The 18986-nt window shown below is 40.6% G+C and overlaps 1 protein-coding gene across 11 annotated transcripts in view; it reads left to right on the top strand.

Moving 5' to 3' along the window:
* The window catches only part of MAP7 (microtubule associated protein 7), a 198533-nt gene that overhangs the window by 145159 nt on the left and 34388 nt on the right, over nucleotides 1–18986 (top strand). For 5 of the 11 annotated variants that reach the window (XM_073575875.1, XM_073575882.1, XM_073575879.1 and 2 more), the window contains 6 exons: nucleotides 660–737; nucleotides 6858–7021; nucleotides 7831–7948; nucleotides 11775–11885; nucleotides 14896–15009; nucleotides 17930–18087. In XM_073575875.1, the coding sequence (XP_073431976.1) occupies nucleotides 660–737; nucleotides 6858–7021; nucleotides 7831–7948; nucleotides 11775–11885; nucleotides 14896–15009; nucleotides 17930–18087 (743 nt within the window). The remainder of the gene's footprint in view (nucleotides 1–659; nucleotides 738–6857; nucleotides 7022–7830; nucleotides 7949–11774; nucleotides 11886–14895; nucleotides 15010–17929; nucleotides 18088–18986) is intronic. The other 6 variants (XM_073575876.1, XM_073575883.1, XM_073575877.1 and 3 more) reach the window with 3 other exon arrangements.

The following is an 18986-nucleotide window of genomic DNA, read 5'->3' as shown; positions in this document are numbered from 1 at the left end:
GATGCTGTAAATGTGTATAATTAAAGACACTGATTGGGCCATGATGTAGAAGCTAAAATGTAGTCACATTTTTTTTCATTTGAATTCACATTTGAATTCAAGTGGTAAATATATGATTTATGTGGGTCTGGCTGCTGTCACTCCTACTGATCATGAGAATACGGTCCAAAAGTCCCTTACATAAACTGAAGGAATGATGGTATTTGTGACCATCCGTCCTATGGACGATGAATGGAAGCATGTACTCACTTACCGATCCATTCACACTGGGGACATTGAGACCCTCTTTCTTGTGATCGGCAAGAGTTCCTAGAAGTGAGACACCTAGCGATTCTACATTCATCACGTTTTTCTGTGTTTTGAATAAGTGATGTTGTTTGTGGTGCAACCTTTTAACCATTACTCATAGTAGAGAATCCTGCAAATATATGTGTCTGCCTGGGATTGGTTGTGTGTCAAAATCAAACGGATGCTAATGCTTTTACTGGATGTCAGGCATAAAATGTATTTTCTACGCACACGTTGATTTTTCCATCCAAGAGTGGAAATCTCAAACAGGTGCAGATCATGAGATGAGAGATCTAACTATCAGTGCAGCTGTAAAGCATTTTGCTGGCTTTTTTTTTACTGAACTATATTGGCATTTTGTCCTTTTTCAGAACCACATCTCACACTGAAAGTTGATGAAAGGCAAAGACTGGCCCGGGAGCGTCGAGAAGAGCGGGAAAAGCTGATGGGTATGGATCATTAGTAAACTTTATGCACGGAAGAACTTGATTTATAGGGTAATAGTGATGCACAAGGTAACATGATTAAGAATTTATTATCTAAAGTATGATATTTGGTATAAATCTAGTCTACGCTAACTGTGTTGCGATGCTGGTACTGGTGATGCTGTGATCAGAAATGAAGTACTTCCAGGTTTCACTTGTTATCTGGCTTGCAATGATTTGAATAGAGACCAAATATATAATACAATTTGCAAACCTCTATAAGAGGAAACTGACACTAAGAGTTTGACCTTTACAATGCTTCTGTGCCTGACCATCATTGCTCCATGACCCTTATCATCGAAGAATAGTAGAACATGTTGTAGACTTGCTCCATATGTAAATTTCGCTTATCTGCTCCAATTTTACAGAACTGGCTGGGCACTTTAACTTGCAAATGTGCTCTCATTTCTAGATCTTCAGCTGAGACTGAGAGAAAAACAAACCAGGCATGTTTTAGATAGAGCTAGGATTTGTGGTCCAAAGGTCACCTTTTGCAATTTATAGCACAGGGTATTTCGAACCCTAGTAAACTTACAAATTAACTCGTTCAATCACAAGGCATATTGTGAATTTGGAAAGGCTTGACAGGTTGGGATGTCTGTGGTAACTTGAAAAACAAAGTTTTTTTATAGGCATGTGATGGATACGGACAGGCGCTACGTAATGTGTCTTGTAACAACAACCCTGGAAGCACCCAAAGACTGATCCCACTGAATGGCTACAAGCAGAAATTTTGAAAACTGTGCAAGGGCTACAGAAAGTAGATTTTAGCACAGAATCATATTTTTCATACCAAGATTCCATTCATTTGCTAAAACAATTTTAAAAGTGAGAGTCTGTAATAAACATAGGCCATGGGTAGGGGTAGGGTGGTGGAGGTGTTTTTTATTTTTTAGCAGAGTTATTTCTACTGATGTCTTCATACCCACGAGCTTTTAATTCCGCTGATCATTCATTTGTTGTCACCAAAAAGACAGGAGAAAGCTACTACCAGACTCCTTTGATAGTACAGTGGCTTACATCCCTGGAAAACATAGGCATCATTTGTTAAAGTTCCAACTGTCTGATTTTCTGTCCCTAACATCATCAGGGGAAGGACAATGTTGGGGGCCTTAAGGGTGAAATTTGGTCTTTACCCTGGAGTTGGTTACTGATGGGCCCTTTGCACCCAAGTCTGATACTCTGTACTTGTACATTGTATGTCTTGTCGCTGTGTATGGAGCGGTCTCCGGAGCTGAGCCCGCGTCATACCCGACTGAGACCAACTGTGATGCACAGCCAACATCTTCTTGTAAAAGCAGTGGCTGGAGCATGCGTGAATTGTTGCTGTTGAACAACTTAAGTGCGGCAGTCAATCACTGACAGCGTCTTTTAAACAGCACAATTGTCGTGTGTCCTGGCACTAGATCCTATTGGTCCCTCCATGATGCAATCGCATGGCAACCTGCTGAAGACCCCAATGGCAACCATCCTTGTCCTCTTGTGAAGTTCAGACTGTAGATGGATTTCAAAGGACAATGTCATTGTGATGATCAGATCGCTTTTGTGTAGCAGAAATGCTCACTTGCTATTAGTGTCGACCACAGTTCTGCGCTCATAGCTATCTGGCAATGACAACCATAGAGGTCTGTTGCAGATCTCTGGTTGTCATTCCGACCCATTGGTGACCTGCGATCATGTAATGGGCTCACCAGTGGGAGGGATTAGCAGCGTTCTTCCAGTAAGCACGAGTTAAATGCTGCTGTCAAAGATTGACAGCAGGCATTTAACTGGTTGACAGCTGCGGGTGGATTGCGATTCCACCCGCAGTTATTACAGGCACACGTCAGCTGTATAGATCAGCTGTCATGCGCCTGGAAAGGTGCAGGGGGAGTCAGACATGGGCATACTTTTACGCCCAATGTTGGAAAGGGGTTAAAGATTAAAGCTTAGGCATCAAAAAACAAAACAAGCCCTCATATGTTGATGGAAAAATAAAAAAGTTATGACTCTCAGAAGAAAGGGAGGCAAAATGGGAGTGGAAATGCAGTGTAAACTTAGTTTTTTTTGTTTTTTTTTTGGGGGGGGGAGGTTATTTTTTTTTAAGAGGCTTCTGTAGTCCCAACAGAAATCAGAAGCCAGTAAGATCCGCATGTTCTGGTGAGGATCTGTTTGTATGACTCTTCCTGCAGACACTTGCAGATTTGCAGCTCATAGCAAATCTGTTACATGTGCTCTGATTTAAGAACCATTCTTTAAAAAAAAAAAAATACATATATGTAATATATACTGTGTGTATGTATATAGATATTTATTATTATAGCGCCATTTATTCCATGGCTCATCTTAAACAATACAAGTTACGACTGGTACAGGATGAGAGAGGACCCTGCCCGCGAGGTCCCACAATCTACTAGATATATATAGCTATACTGCATATATAGATTTAATTATATCTATTTCTGTATATTGGCCCAAAAACCATGTGTTAAAATAAATAAGTCTTTTTGTTGTAGCAGTCTTCCTTGACAAGGGTACATGAGCATTAACACAGCTCATGGGCAACGTGTAAGGCAATGTTGGCATCAGCTCAAAGATTCCTCAAAATCTCTAGAGCTGCTAAGTAGTCTGCTGTTAAGCTCCAGGGAGAATGTGACTCCGAGTGACCTTGGCAGCCATGCTTTCCTATTATGTGTCTAGGCATAGCATCTCTCCATCATCTACTATATATACAGCTCTGGCATAATTTAACCCTCCGTCAGGCGCAATAGATCTGACAGGCACACAGTAATTAGTTTCACTTCTCTCTCCTTGCCCACTTATCAGAAAACCCCACCCCTCCTAGTTATCTCCTGACTCTACAGGCTCTGTGAACCCTGATATCACAGTGACTCAGCAGACCTTCTAGTGAGCAGATATCAACACTTTGGCTTCTCAGGCACATTGCGCCTGATTTCAACACAAATTGAAAGGTTAGTATTTTCTTTTTTTATTCATCACGATTGTGTATTTAGCTTGTTTTATGAAGGATTAATGCTAAGTTAGTGTACATAAGTACTGTTTTCTTAGACAAAAGGAGGGTGGCTTCTAAGGCACATTGCGCCCTAACACATACTCTTTCTCTCTTGCTTCAGATTTTCTGCTGCAATGGCCAGAAAACAGTATGATTCATCTAAACCCCTTCATTTAGAAGAAATGAAGATTTTTTGTTAGAAGATGATGAGGAAGAACCAGCAGTAACTGAGGATTTAGAGGAATCTAGTGACATTTCATCTGAAGATGAGGTAGCAGAATGTAACACTGATTCTGGAACAGAGCAGGATGGTGATGACACTGATACAGAGGAAACAGACACAGATCTAGCTTATTATTTGGGCAAAGATAAAAATACAAAGGACGTCCCAAGGACGTTCCAGAACAAACACCCACTCTACCACCTTCTAAAAGACGCAGTTGTACTACCTGCTCATTTGTATCTGGTTTCAGAAGGCTTTCTAAATATGACTGCAAAATATGTAAAGAATCAATCTGCCTTTCCCATGCAACTTTCGTCTGCCAGCCTTGCTTTTCTAAGTGTACCTGTGCTGCTTCTGCTGCAATTGAAACCACTGAAGATGAGTAGAAAATAATTAAGTAACATCTAAGTGCAATATCCTTTAAGTTTTTTTCCATAATTTTATATTTAAGCAATAGTTAAGTAAAGATAACTGGAGCCTATTTGGCGGTACTACCGAAAAGTGGTACTTTTAGTTTTAATAAGTTTATGGTTAATAAATGTTTTTTTTTGCATCTGATTTGGTGTAATCTCTTTTAATACATTCCTATGAAGGTCACTGACTACTTCTATAGTCCTGAAATTGAAATATGTAGCTACTATAGGTGGTTTTCTGACCTGTGCTTGTCAGGCACATTGCGCATGAACTGAGGAGAATCTATATTGCGCCTGACGGAGACCACTGCACAGTTTTATAAAAATGAGCTTCTCTACCTGTCTGACAGCCATTTCATTCCAGTGTCAGTTGAATTCCAACCAGAGTACACCTCATTCTACTTAAGGTGCTTCTGATTAGGTGATCACCTGAACCAATCTTATTTAACGAAGGAAAGTATAAAAAACCCTGCTGTGGTGTTCACAATCCTCTCGCAATAGGACAAGCTGGAATGCAAAACAAGTGAAGTAATTTCCCAAAAGTAAAAGGAATGAAAAAAAAACTTTTAACCATGCCAAAGGAGTTGAAAAGAAAAGTCTTGGATGAGGAAATGAAGGGCTCAATTCTGGCTTTACTAGCAAAGGGATACAGTGAGCGTCGTGTTGCCTCCATCCTTAAAATTTCTATGACGGCAGTCCATTACCATAATGTTAAGCAGCAGACATTGGGGACAACAAAGCTACAGACCGGCAGAGGGCGAGAACGACTCTCCACTGCCCGGGATCTTCATCTTATTCGAATTTCACTCAGCAACCACAGGATGACATCAAGTGACTTACAAAAGGAATGGCAAATGGCAGCTGGGGTGAAGTGCACGGCAAGAACAGTTCGTAACAGGGCTCAAGTCGTGTAAACCTCGGAAAAAGCCTTTCATCAATGAGAAGGAAAGGAGAGCCAGGCTGAAGTTTGCCAAAGACCATAAGGATTGGACCATAGAGGACAGGAGTAAGGTAATCTTCTCTGCTGAGTCTAATTTTCAGCTTTGCCCAAGACCTGGTCGTCTAATGGTTAGACGGAGACCTGGAGAGGTGTACAAGCCACTGTGAAATTTGGTGGAGGATTGGTGATGATCTGGGGATGCTTCAGCAAGCCTCGAATTGGGCAGGTTAATCTTTGCGAAGGACACATGAATCAAGCCGCATACAAGGTTATCCTGGAAAAACAGTTGATTCCTTCTGCTCAGGCAATGTTCCCCAACTTTGAGGACTGTTTGTTTTTTTCCAGCAGCACAATGAGCCATACCACACAGCTAGGCAATCAATGTGTGGATGAAGGACCACCACATTAAATCCCTGTCATGGGCAGCCCATTCTCCAGACCTGAACCCCATTGAAAACCTCTGGAATGTTTTCAAGAGGAAGGTGAATAGTCACAAGCCATCAAACAAAGAAGAACTGCTTACATTTTTGTACCAGGAGTGGCATAAGGTCACCTAAAAGCAGTGTGAAAGACTGGTGGAAAGCATGCCAAGACGCATGAAAGCTGTGATTAAAAATCATGGTAATTCCACAAAATATTGATCTTTGAACTCTTCCTGAGTTAAAACATTAGTATTGTTGTTAATAAATGATTATGAACTTGTTTTCTTAGCATTATTTAAGGTCTGCAAGCACTGCATTTTTTTTTGTTATTTTGACCATTTCTCATTCTCTGAAAATAAATACAAAATTTAGTGCTTGGCAATTCAAAGACATATTGTCAGTAGTTTATAGAATAAAAGAGCAATTTACATTTTACTCAAAAATATACCTATAAAGAGAAAAATCAGACAAACTGAAAATTTTGCAGTGATCTCTTAATTTTTGCCAGAGCTGTATATATCCTTAATATGAGGGAAATGGGGTATGTTAAGAAATAACAAATATATTGTTCATAAATATATATATATATAACACGCATACATATAACTTCATATAAAAATATATTTTTATTTTCTATACACTTGGCGAAACATAGATATGTACAAACCTTTCCCAAGTATGGAGTGTTGCCATCGTAGCGTTTCTATAATTGGCCAACAGAGTTGATCCCATTGGTTGCAATGGAGTCCAGCTCTGAAATCTTGCTCTACTGTAAATTACTGATGCCGTAGTATCATTGCTTAGAGATGGCAAAAAAGGACTTTGGAGACTTACGGCTTTGTTCCAGCGAACAACATTTCTAACATTCTTTGTGGCCATTGCTCAGAAAACCAAGCTAACGTCCTTGGAGCCTTTGGCTTTGAAGACTCATTTCTGTCAGCTTTAATTAGCCGCTCTTCAGTATCAGCCCGGTGAACCGTTCATTTCAGCTACACCAATTTATAGCGAGGAACGTTTTAAATCTTATGTAATGTCTTAGACGCCAGTAGAACATAGACCTATGTCCTCGTCTTTTCATTTTCTTTCACCGTCAGCTGCAAGAGAATCGCTTTGGTTAGAGAAAGAAATGAGAGCGCAGCAGCATTATGCCAAACATTTGGAAGAACGCAAGAAGAAACTGGAAGAACAGAGGATCAAAGAGGAAAGAAGGCGTTCGGCCGTAGATGAGAAGCGAAGGCAGAAACTGGAGGAAGAAAAAGTAGGTCACCTTACTTCCCTTACATTTTCTCTTTTAGAGGGATATAATATTTTTGTGTTTGTGCTTAGAAATATATTCACTAAAAAATGTAAGATCAAAATTAAATTAAATTTTTAAAGGGATTCTGTCACCAGGTTTTTGCCACCTAATGAGCAGCATGAAGTAAAGACAAAGACCCTGATTCCAGCGATGTGTCATTGGGCTGTTTGGTATAGTTTTGACAAAATCACTGTTTTAGCAGCATGAGTTTAGCAGTAGAGGACTAGTAGTCCTCCTGCCATATAGCCCTTCATATTCATGAGCTCTTTATAATCCCACCCTCAAGGCTGATTGGCAGCTGTTTGTCTATGAACAGTGTATACAGAAAGATGCCAATCGGTGGTGTGGGCGGGTTTATACCAAGCTTAACATTCAGAGAACTGGTAGATCAGCAGCGGATAAAACTGTGATTTTATCAAAACTGAGGCATCGAGTAAGTGATACATCTGTGTATTTATAGTATCTGGCCTTACACCATGCTGCTCTCAGTTGGGGTAACAAAAACCTGGTGACTTATTCCCTTTAAATGGGTTATACTTTACTAGAAAAATGTGGTGGTTGTGCCGGTCTGCTATATACAAGTAAAAGAAGGAGAGCTACAATACCATATATATAACCCTTGAAAAGATGTGGCACTATTTTTGGAAAAAGTTGTTTTATTAATCATAGACCGATATCCACTTTATTACTGGGGTCCATGCTTAGAGATGTGTTAATTTGGAATAAAATCTAACATTATGCTCATTTCTTCTTTGATTTGCCTGTTAAAGGAGCGACATGAAGCAGTAGTAAAACGTACAATGGAAAGGAGTCAGAAACCAAAGCAAAAAAATAACAGATGGTCTTGGGGTGGCGCCCTACAGAGCAGCACTAGCATCAGCAGTTCAGGTAACGAACACAACTATTGGTTATACTGCGAACATGGCAAGGCACAAGGCTAGGCACAGGAAAACGTCAAGGATAGACTTGGGAAAGATGGGGCACCATACATGACCACTTAATGGTTTAGCTAGTCCGTATGATCCGTGGTCATTATGTTTTGTGCATTTCAGCACTTTGATAGCAAACATACCCACTATTGGTCTTCAGATTGCTACATATTATTGGCATGCCATAGTCATGGATTACATGAAAATCTTGCTAAGAGGGTGAAATGTCATGCAGATAGTACAAGTAACCTTCACAAAAGTGAGGCATCCAGTTGGATTGATACTAGGGTCCGTCTTCATTACCGCTTGGTATTGGTTAGTATTTTGGCCCATTACTTTCTACATGCTAGATTTTACATCAGTAAAGTAGTAAGTGCAAGAACTTCTTGAGTACTGTAAATTCATAAATTCTCAGTCCATCATTATCATATCCTTTCTTTTTTGTTTTTTGTTTTTACATCACTTTTGCATGTTCTGTTCCTTAGGTTACTTTGATTCATCCTTCACCAATGTCGATTTCTCTGACCTGGCATACCATTTTCCAGCCAAGGGTCGTGTCCGAAGAGGTGGTACTTAAACCACTGTGTTTTGTGACTGTTCCTTTAGTCTTTGTGTGATGTAGATTGTGTTTGCTAACAACCTAGAGTCTCCTTGCCTGTATTGTGGTCTTAATGTATTGGCGGTGCACACCATACAGTTCAAAGACATATTAGCTGTTTTTGGAAACCGTGATCGCAGGTCAACATGTCGAGATAAGTCCTAATCCTGGCTGTACTTCTGCTTGCTGTTTAATATGGAGAGAACCAAAACTCATCGCTATGACCTGGCCAATTCCTGTTTTCATTAACAGGAGACCATTTGGCAGCTACCGTTAAAAAGCTGATTGTCTGCAAATTCCATAAAACAGCGGCATTCACGGACTAATATCTAGTTAGACAATGTGGTGGCACTTTTTGTATGTAAAATATTGCAGTTTTTTGTCTCCTCCCTCCTTTGTATCACCGTGTTGTGCTGTGTTTCTGCTGTATACAGTATACTGTGTGTATTGTCTATGTATTAGTCTTCCCCTGTATGTGCAGTAATATAACGCTGTTTTATATATTGTCCTTTACTGGTGATGTGAGAGGACCTAAAGTGTAAAGAGCGACCACAATGGAACTTTGAGACTGACAACTTCAAATAGCCTGAACTGAAATGTTTGCCCTTTTTTTAAATAATTTTATTTGATTTAAAAAAAAAAAACAAAAAAAACGACCCCCCTCCCCCTTACAAGTAATGGAATAAAAATTCCAGCAAGAGAGACGCTAAATGTACCGTCAATGCAGAGAACATTGCTGTATACATGTATCCTGTCTGGAGATGCACTTTATCCCTACCATGTAATACACGGTGACCTATTACTTGAACAGAGATCTACAATACAAAAAGCCCATCACAGGTACTGGATCTGCAAATTTACTTACGGTACCTTATTGTTTACACTAAAGGGGCGGTCTACTACTGTTGAACCCCTATTGAATGTCCCCAGCATGTACAGTAAAGTAAGAAATAAGCATAACTACGTTTGGGACCCATCCACTCTGATCTCTGTGCCTCGTCAATCTACTTGTGTCTCCCAATAATCTTGGCAGACATCTGTCCTAATGGAACTATGAAGGCGAAAGCCAATCAGTGCCAATAGGCTTCAGCGCTCACGTGAGCTAAATCATGCTATGAGATCACCCATGGACCACAGCTCTGAGTAGTGCTGGTCTTGGCTGAAAGAATCGTTTTTCAAAATAATATTCTGCATGTTGGAGTTATTTAAAAGAGATTGTCAAGGAGTGGACAGCCTCTTTTTAATGTGAACCCACCAACTGATTTACGCTGCCCTAACCACAGGCAGTATGACCCTAGCTCCATAAATTCAGCCAGATATGCTATGGTGGGGGACCAGTCTAAAAGGATGGTCTCCAGTGGCTTCTGCCTGGCTCCGGTACCCTTGTCTGTTCCTTTACACTCTCAAAGACAGCATGGTGGGGAAAAGCCGCCAATGACTTCAATTAAGCAACCAGTGTAAGATTCACGCAACTCGTGTTTCGAGCAGCTTGAGCTCTCTATCAGGTTACCTTTAAATAATATAGAGCTAGATAGAAGAGAACATTTGTCTAAACTAGGTCCAATAAGAAATTACTGATTATTTCAAAGCAACCAATAAGATTTTAGCTTTTTGGTTCATTGGAAAATAAAAGCAGTGCTGTGATTGGTTGCTAATGGCACTCCATTTTTTTTTATTTTGCAGTTCTTTGAGAAAACATGTAAGCTAGTGTAGAAAAAAAAGTAATTTGTCTACTTTAAATTTTCAAACATAAACTAGAAAATGCATGACTAAAGGCCCATTTAGATTGACCGAGTATCTGTCGGCGTAAGCATGCCAACGATCACCCGACAAATGGGTAAAACACTTGATTGTATGGTGATCAGATCGTTTATGCCAGCATAAAATCACTTTCTGCAGCACATTGCCCCATGGAAACTGGGGATGTGCTGAATTCTGAGAGAGAGATCGGATTGCTAATTGTTCTTTCCAATTTAGTTCTTGTCGGCTTGTGTGATTGGGCCAGTAATGTAGCGCCAATCTGCTCATGTGAAAAGGACATAAGGCTCTGTGCACAAAGCATTTGTCAAGATACTGAGTTCTTGGGCATGCATGTCGTAGAAATACCAGTTTATACCTATAACCCCAAAAAGATGTTCTGCTGTGGAGAAAACTCACAACGGCCATTACAGCTTGAGCATCACCCTGGCCGCAATTCATTCCTAGGCTCATTTACATAAACTATCCAACTCTGTTTCCTCCGCACTGGCTTGTTTTTGGGGGTCCATACATGGGGGTATGCATGAACTTGTATTTCTATGACCTTAAATATAAAGCAATCCAGCTCACCGATCAGGACATCATGAGGCTTGGAGCACGGAACCGCCGTGTCTTGGTGTATAAAATTCCAATGAAGAAAAAATCCAGCTCAACGATGAAGTGAAAAAACACCTGAAACGCGTTAATAATGCAACTTCTTGTCTATACTATGCTGAATTTTATCCTCTATTTTTGCAAAAATCTGAGTGAATAAAGAATTGTTTTTTTCACTTCATCGTTGAGCTGGATTTTTTCTTCATTGGATTTCTATGACCTACATGGCCATGTATTTAGTTTACTTACACTAAACGTCCTGATAGGCTCATTCACATCGGGAAAATCCCGCTTGTATACTTTAAAGGTATCCTTAGGTCACAATTCATCCAGAGGCCAAACAAGTGCCCTTTCAGTCTGTGTCCGGCTAGTATAAGTCAGACATACCATTTTTTTTTCATTTTTGTTATATAGGAGAGGGCAGCAGACTACGCCTTAGAGGGCCACCAAAAATGCCTACAATGCATATATATGCGATTACAGCATCACGCCCACTGAAAAGACTTTAGTATCGGAGAGTGATTTGGCAGGCTGTCCATAGGCCATATTTGCGCAGATATTTCAGATGTGATAACTTGTTCTTGGTGTCTCATGATCCTATCTACCTTGTAAGTGTGCGATGAGTTTTTCCATTCTATACTTTTATGACTTGTTGGTGAGGAGAGGCAGTGTTATTCTAGTCCTTCCAGCAGATCCTGGTGTGTTTTGGAATTCTGCATTAGCGATCTATCATGAAGAAAGGCGGCAAACATGTCATTGGGTCGTTTGCCTGTGTACTGGCACAAATACATTGTACTGGTGTGCAGCCAATTAGCAATATCTCCGTTTGTTTTAGATCCTGACAGGAGGTCAGTGTCAACCATGAACCTATCGAAACACGTTGATCCAGTTATTACCAAGCGACTCTCCACATCATCTGCAACATTACTTAATACTCCAGACAGAGGTACAGTGCTACAAAGAGAAACAATCCAGACATATTGATGTGTGTTCTTCTAAGAAAACCCTGGGAAAATGAGTGAATTCTGCATATACGTAGTAACCCACAGGGCTGCTTTGATGGTTTCCTGTGCTGTACAGTCTCTTGATACCTCATAATGACCAAATACACAATAATAATGACACCGTCTTCGTAAAGCCCTACCACACAATGCCCAATAGCATTGCCATAAGGTGCCTAAATGACACTGCCCCGTCAAAAAAGAGGGAACGTAGGTTCTGGCATCAAATATGGGTTACCAGGTGGTTCCCACTTTCATTAACGACCAATGATACCATTTGCAATCTGGCACCAAACCTCTGATCGTGGCCATAGTAACACAGTGTGGACGACACGCACAAAATGCCTAAAAACAAATGAGTGTTCTGTCATCTATCTTCTGTGAATAGATTACTGTTCTGTGATGTGAATCGTCATAATCATTGTGCCCATCCTTTCATCCGCTAGCAAAACGTCATTTTTTGTTACCATTTGCAGAAGCAAATAGTCATCAACCTACTTCACATTTGTGAATTCAGCATGCATGTTGTAAATGGCAGTTTGCTTATACGACTAATATCTATGGGTTTTACCATACATATTTTTCCGAAATCTATGTTTGCCTCTTACTATGTCAGTTCCCTCTTGCTGGCTTGTGGTGGGATTTACAGTACATTAAATATTACTATTTGTAATTCATTAGTTTAAGGGATTATTACCTGTATATATCACACCTCTAGCAGGGTTGAGTAGTATATAACCAGTTGGGTATATTCATTTTTTAGGCTATTTTTTTTTTTTTTAATTTCTGTATCTGTCCTATTCATCTAAATAGGGCACATGGAAACCCTGTACATGTGATAGAAGTAACCTCATTTTCATGTATGAGCCATTCTTTAGTTGCAGAAAGAATTTCACACTATACTATGCTGGAATTTTACTATAAGTGTAGCGTATCTAAATCTTTCACACAGTCCAACCTTTTTGCATTGTTCTTAAATAAAGGTCCATCATTGATGTTAAAAGGGTATTTCTAACTCATAAAGTGGGGGCAAATGCCATGTGTATATACTATCTCTTTATGATTGGGTTCCAACCATTAGTGGGAACCTGTCATGTAAAATGACGCCATTAACCTGCAGATATGCAGTTAGTCTGCAGGTTAATGGTGTTTTGAACTTTATTCCTCTTGGCAGCCTCACTCTTTCTGTCGCGGGGTTCCACGGCATGTTTTCAGTTATCGTTCAGTGTATAGAGAGAATCTGAGGGAATCTGTCAATAAGATCAACCTTCTTAAGCCATCTATATGGGCATGCAGGTCATAGAAAGTTGAATTAAGTACCTTGTTATCTGAGTTCCGATGTCTTACTCCAGAGAAAGCTACGTTTTTCTTTGATGCAAAAGAGCTGTTAAGATCTATGTGCAGGTCTGTTAGTTCTGATCTCACAGCAGAGCTGTGTGTGATTATGAGAGCAGACTGTCAGTCATTACTTGGTTTACACTGGTAACTCCCCCCTTTTAATTAATATAAGCTGGAGACAGATACTGAAGGAGATCAGAGTCTGGCTCATAGATCTTAACAGCTCATTTACATGTAAGAAAAATGTGTATTTGTCTGAAATGAGACATAGGATCACAGATATCAAGGTATTATTTTATTTAGCTTTTTATGACCTGCATGCAAAATAGACCATTTAGGAGGGTTGATCCTACTGACAGATTCCCTTTAAGGTCCTTATGCACACTAGATTAAAGTTGGCTGGTCCCATCAATTTTTAGCAGGAGCTGTCAAACATCCAATGTGTATGAAAGCCTCCTGACTCTTCACAACAAATGATGGGGAAGAAAAGGATTGTGATGTTGAAATTTCAACTGCTGAACTTCTTGCATGAATGCTTGACCAAACTGAGCACTTATGAGTATGGGGGGAATCCAGGAGATAGCGATCTGCTGAACGAATGCTCAATCGTTAGTTATCTCACCTGAATAGCCAACTTTAAGACCTCCATGCACATTAAACTAACATCTGCCCAAATCATCCAATATTGATGGATTTGGCCGACAGTGTAATGTGTATGGTGGCCTGTCACCAGAGATGTCTGTCAGCTGCTCTTTCATAGAAAACACAGGAGTTTAGCGGGCCAGATAGTGGCAGCAGATTTGAGAGAGAAGGGGCTGCAGCACCTGTTTTTCAGAGCCGGACCCATCATCCTAGTGGTCATGTACATTTAATGAGCAGTGTCGAGAAAGTCACTGACAGACTCCTATGTGAAATGGCTCATCTCTCCAGAATGCAAAATGATCGGGCATTGAAACTCCAACTACCGTGTTCAATTCCTCTCTCCCCTGATATCATCTGTCAGATAGGGCTTTTCCTGCTAAAATTGTTGCATTTGGGCAACAACATATAGGGCATGGCACCAGGCAACCCGCATTTTCAAATTTTGTTGAGCCAGGCTTTAAAGAGGTTTTCTGCTTTCCGAAAATCCCTGTCCCCAGGTGCAGTTTAAGAAAAAAGGGTTCTTTATTTGACTAAATCAGGTCCAAAGCAGAATTTTCACCACTGCTCCCAATGTCTGCAGACAATAAGACACCACGAGCCGTGGATGATACTCAAGACTGGCCACTGGGAGGATGAGTAATGCACAGTGTTTTGCCAGGGAACCCGGGATATTGAAACCGTAAAACCTCTTTAACATCAATGGTATTGTACTGCCAATTAGTTCTAAAGTTAGTAAACTAAACCATTAAGTGTTAGGCCTTGTGAGGTCATGGTTTTTCTAGGTTAGATTGTCCATAGGGGTTTTTAATATCATGGAGTAATTTTAGCTGTGACACAAATTAAATTTCCTAAATATTGCCAGTTATTAATACTTTTTAATGAGAATCATGAATATAGGTCACAGGTAACACTCGATCTGCCTTCGGACAAATTACTAGAGCGATCTGTGTCTAATAATGTGTTTGTAACAACCAGGGAGACGACCACAACTTAGTCCATGGGAGTCCAATGTAGTGTCGCGGCTACTAACGCCAACACACTCTTACCTGGCTAGAAGTAAAAGCACCGCTGCTCTATCCGGAGACGCAGGTAACTTGTACAACCACATCAGGTTGTCAGTGAGCTGTATGTGTCCAGTTTGTGGTTGTGTATTCACCATTTCTACTTCAGTTACAGCTCTTGCATGCATCATTTGATTGGGAATTGTTTTCAGGGATTTAAAAGTTTAATTCTATCTCCAAGATTCTATCCCAATATGTAGTAGGTTTATTAATAATAAGAATAGCAAATGCCTCCAATTTTCAGACAAATCAAGACTTCCAGAGGAGGTGGGAGAGTAGCCACAGCTCTCGCATCCTATGAGTGACAATTGTATATGTAGGAGAGCAGAGAGAAGCCAGTGCTGATTGGCCACAGGGATCGCGTGACATAACATCTTTCACAAATGAGGGACCTCCAGTATGCACCTGAAGTGGCAAATTGCTCAATGCATCGCCTGTTCGGCCCCCTCCGTTATTATGCGCATACCTCCCCTTATGTTGATTGACAGCACTTCCTGAATTTAATCTCCAGTACAGCACATGCTCAGTGATTCTGTAGAAGACCAACATACACGTGCATGTGCGCAAGAACCCAGCGAGCGCCAACACAGTTCACTTTCATCCCTCTGTGCACGTAGTGAGCGGCCTGTGCAGACTGGAGAGAGGGATGAAAGCGTGCCTGCACTGACACTGTATTGGCACTCACTGGTCTCCTGCATTGTCTAGGTGAACACACAGGGCCGAAGATTCAGTTCAGGTAGCACTCGCTCTTGGCACATAAGCACTGTCAGTCAACATAAGGTGAAGGGCACGGCATGATAATTGAGGGGGCAAATGGTTGCACTGAGCCTTTGGCCATGCCAAGTGTGCACTAGAGCTCCCACAATTGCATAAAAAATGCTGTTTTATTAATAAAAACTTCACTACAGTTATGATTTTTATATTTGCTAAGTCCACAAATATGACAATGTAAGTAGTTTAGTTTTGGGGGTGACTGACTCCCTTTATGGCCAAAAATAATGCTGCATACAGTGCTATCCTCGAAGTATAAATATAGTTTTAAAAGGTTTTTCTCATGCCATGGAGGCATGTCAAAAGTTTTGACCAGTGCATGTCCCACTGATAAAAAGTTCTGCTCTCGACATATAGACTCAAGCGATATGGGGAAAAAAAATCCTTTTTTATTTTTTAAGTGTTTCCCATTCAATGTCTTCATTGATCAAAATCTGATAATAACTTCAGGTAAATATTTACGCTAATATTATTACCTATGAATAAGAAGGATATTTTTTGAAAGGCTTTTTCATTTGACTTTCCCCCCACTTGTTCTGAGACATGTCCCAGTTTAATAAGCGCTATAGAAGCTTTGCAAGATACCAGACATGTACTCTAAATAGCATTTGCTTTAGGTGGCGCTCTTCAATAAGTGACATATCAGTAGAGAATGTTCCCAACACAAACCAAGCCCAAGTCTGTTCTCCTTTATCCTATCTATTTCTTCTAAGAGATAAAACAGAGATGTTGATTACCTCTTTTGTCTTTTTTACCTGATATAACATTTACTTTTCTTTACACATAAAGATGGGTCATTTATTAATCTTGTGTTCATGCATTGTCTTCTTTTTCCAAACTGTTTCTCCTTGCCTAAGCTTTGCTTGTAGATATAGTCTGTCCTTCTGATCAATTGGCTGTTGTGGCTTTTTAGTTTTTTTGTTGCATATACTTTCAGGATTGATTGATTTTCTTTGTAACTGATGTTTAGAAGTTATATCTGATTTGTAAGTACCGTATTTTTCGGATTATAAGACGCACTTTTTTCCCCCAAAATTTGGGGGAAAATAGGGTGCGTTTTATAATGCGGATATACCTACCCGCCCGCGTTGGTACAGGTACCAGGGTCGCTGCAGGCTAGGATGAGGGGGTGTTCGGAGGTGCGGCGCGATGCTGCGGGTGTCTGGTGCTTTGAGGACTGTCGACATTTTGTGAAAGGCCAGAGCCCTTGCAGTTGCATGGTTTCCTATGGGGTGGACTGGGGAAAATGGCTGCCGGGGACAACGCATGTGCAGATAGAGATCTCGGCACCAAGATCTCAGGAGATGAGATCGCAGCGAAAATGGAAGTTAGCTTACCACGTTCAGAAGCGCCTGAAATCTCATCTCCCGAGATCTTGGTGCCGAGATCTCCATCTGCGCATGCGCCACACCCGGCAGCCATTTTCCTGGAGTCCACCACATAGGAAACCATGCAACTGCGGGGGCTCTGCCCTTTCATAAAATGTCGGCAGAACCCCTGCAGCACCGGACACCCGCAGCAGTGCACCGTACATCTGAACACCCCCTCACCCCAGCCTGCGGCCTGCAGCATCACCCCACTCCAGCCTCCTCCAGCAGCGACCCTGGGACCCCGCTTCATGGCAGCCACCACCCCCAGTAAAAAATAAGATGCATGGATTATAAGAAGCACCACCATTTTATTAAAAAAAAGTTTTTTCTTATTTTTCTCCTCAAAATTTGGGATGCATCCTATAATCCGCAAAATACGTTAATTCTAGAATACTTATGGGATCATAGGATTTCTGCTTCAGATCATTCCTAAACCGTCACTATTAGCTGCTGTCAATCAGATCAGTACTCCCCTCAATCTGTTGGTGATCAGGGGAGGGAATCATGAAAAATTGGATCTATTGTTACATTATGTCTAAAACCCAGATTGAGTATACCTAGATGTACAGTAATTCTCCTGGGTCTCTTTCAATTGAAGCCCTCCACACCCAGGAAAGAAGAGGTCTTTACTAATATTAATATCCCTGATGAGCCAACAGCGATGGTTTTGGTGTAAATATAAGCCTTGCTGGTTTTAACGGGCTACTCTTCTTCCCTTCTTTTTTCTTCTCCTGCTTCCTGCTTCTGGCATTTTCTTATTCACATCTTCAACTCCATGTTTAAAAAAACAAAAAACAAACACCCTAGTTATCCCCATTTGTCCTCGTTCAGCATCTTGCAGCCCCATAACTCCCCAGCCCTCCAAGACTCAAATCAGCAAAAGTTCCGAGAAGGCAAAACTTTTTTTCAGCACACCAGAAGTAATAGCGAGACGGAGGACCACACACTTTGGAGGACCCGGCAGTGTAAGTATTCAACCTCTTATATTATGCAGAGTAAAATATGGAAGATTTCAATATTTTGGGGGGGTATATTCCTAATGAGTTATTAGTCAAAGGACCAGGAAAGGAAATTGTCATTCCTTTTTACGAAACTTTAGACACTTGGCATCAATTAAAGAAGATCTGGTACCAGATTTCACAATGCAAATTGTATACACTATGAAATGTATCTAATACATGATGAAGCTGGTGTATTTGTTGTGAAAATTCATGTCAGAAAGGAAACATAGTCCTCTTATTATCATAAGCATTTTAAGGCTCCAGTCAAAGAAAGAAAGAAGACTGCTTTGTCATCTAGGTCGCCACCACAAGTTCCTATGCAGAGGGCAGACATCGAGATGAGTTTGTCATTGGCTTATTCACTTAACATAGGCAGCGACTGAGATAACAAAGCTCTCAGTATGATGACGTGGCCCTGTCATCTCGGTCCCTGCTTTTGAAGGACTTAACAGCAGATGACATACTTATCTTGACTACAGTGTTCTGCATAGGCAGCAACTGAGATGATATCGGCTGCTCTGTACTCTCCCCCAACTCACCACCTCTCTTCATATTTGTCATTTTGTGAGGAGAGAGACCGTGATTCCCTTGGGGAGCTGTCCAAAATGTAACCAAGTGTAGGAAAAGAAAAGCAAAAACAAAACACAAATGTTGTGCAAAAATATTGTGACCTTTTATAAGGTGTTTACTCCACAATTGTGTCGTAAACAACTTAATGAATTGCCCCCTACCTTTTTACATTACTTTTATAACCCTAACTAGGATCCGGGTTAGGACTTAAGATTAGGAATAGTGTTAGCTTTAGGGCGAAGGCAAATAAATAGTTGCCTAATAAAACACAATAATGTAATAAAAAAAGAAGT

This window comes from Dendrobates tinctorius, unplaced genomic scaffold (genome assembly GCF_039654945.1).
Source record: "Dendrobates tinctorius isolate UK_male_01 unplaced genomic scaffold, ASM3965494v1 ptg000046l, whole genome shotgun sequence".
NCBI classification, from domain to species: Eukaryota; Metazoa; Chordata; class Amphibia; order Anura; family Dendrobatidae; genus Dendrobates; species Dendrobates tinctorius.
The sequence above is the reverse complement of the archived record's forward strand: the minus strand, read 5'-3'. Positions and strand labels throughout refer to the sequence as shown.